At 33.8% G+C, this 926-nt stretch overlaps 1 protein-coding gene across 1 annotated transcript in view; it reads left to right on the top strand.

The window, feature by feature from the left end:
• The first annotated feature begins 209 nt into the window (after nucleotides 1-209).
• Nucleotides 210-926, top strand: part of STAG1 (stromal antigen 1) — a 318,641-nt gene continuing 317,924 nt past the window's right edge. Inside the window, exon 1 of the mRNA XM_012663393.1 lies at nucleotides 210-262. Coding sequence (XP_012518847.1) covers nucleotides 234-262 — 29 coding nt within the window. The 5' untranslated portion in view covers nucleotides 210-233. The remainder of the gene's footprint in view (nucleotides 263-926) is intronic.

Below are 926 nucleotides of genomic sequence, written 5' to 3'. Positions count from 1 at the left end.
CCTATTTGGATAAATACCAAGCAGTATAATCACTGGTAGTGTACGTTGATTGCAGATTATGTATTCTCACATCTTCATTTTATTTTAACATGAAGATTTTACTTATTATTTAAAATAATTTTCTCTCTCTCTTTTTTTTAATTGACAGGATTGCCTTTGAGGTTGTTTTAAAAGTTTTGAATTGTACAGCACTTGATTCTTCTTTGCTACATTGTGGAAGGACCTCTTCAGCAATGATTACTTCAGAGTTACCAGTGTTACAGTAAGTATTGTAATTTTCTTATTTAATTAAGGAAAAATTTGTACAACATATTTCTTTATCAAAATGTTTTCTTTGATGAGAGAGTATGTTCTCTGATATTTGAACAGTATGTTTGCAATCTAATTATTAGAATGTGTAATTATCATATCCATCCATGGCTTTTGCTGTTGAAATGTCAGCATGTTCTCTGATAGCAAAAAAGGTGTGATGTTAATGTACTGTATTAGGGGCCAGCAAACTATAGCTTATGGACCAAATCTGGTATGCTGCCTGTTTTTGCAAATAAAATATTATTGGATCAGAGCCACACTCATTCCTTTACATAGTGGTTATGACTGCCTTGTGTTACAAGTTGTGATAGCAACTATATTTCCTGGAAAGCCTAAAACAGTGTAGCCATTTACAAAAACAATTTTGTTGACCCCCATCCTATATCATATTCTTTCCCTTCCCTCTCCCTGCTCACTCCTTTATTAAGATTCTTTATATTCCCTGAGATTGAGATGTTGAGCCATTGTGGCTATCATAAGTAATTAAAGGGATATACCAGTTGGCGTTTTTGATGGCATCTCATTAGATTTCTTGGAGTTGTAGGAAAGATTTAGAATTGGGGCTTATTTTGGATTCTCTGGGATATGTGGTCCCAGTACTGGCAGATGCTATT

This window comes from Propithecus coquereli, unplaced genomic scaffold (assembly GCF_000956105.1).
Source record: "Propithecus coquereli isolate 6110/MARCELLA unplaced genomic scaffold, Pcoq_1.0 Scaffold12, whole genome shotgun sequence".
Lineage (NCBI taxonomy): Eukaryota > Metazoa > Chordata > Mammalia > Primates > Indriidae > Propithecus > Propithecus coquereli.
The sequence above is the reverse complement of the archived record's forward strand: the minus strand, read 5'-3'. Positions and strand labels throughout refer to the sequence as shown.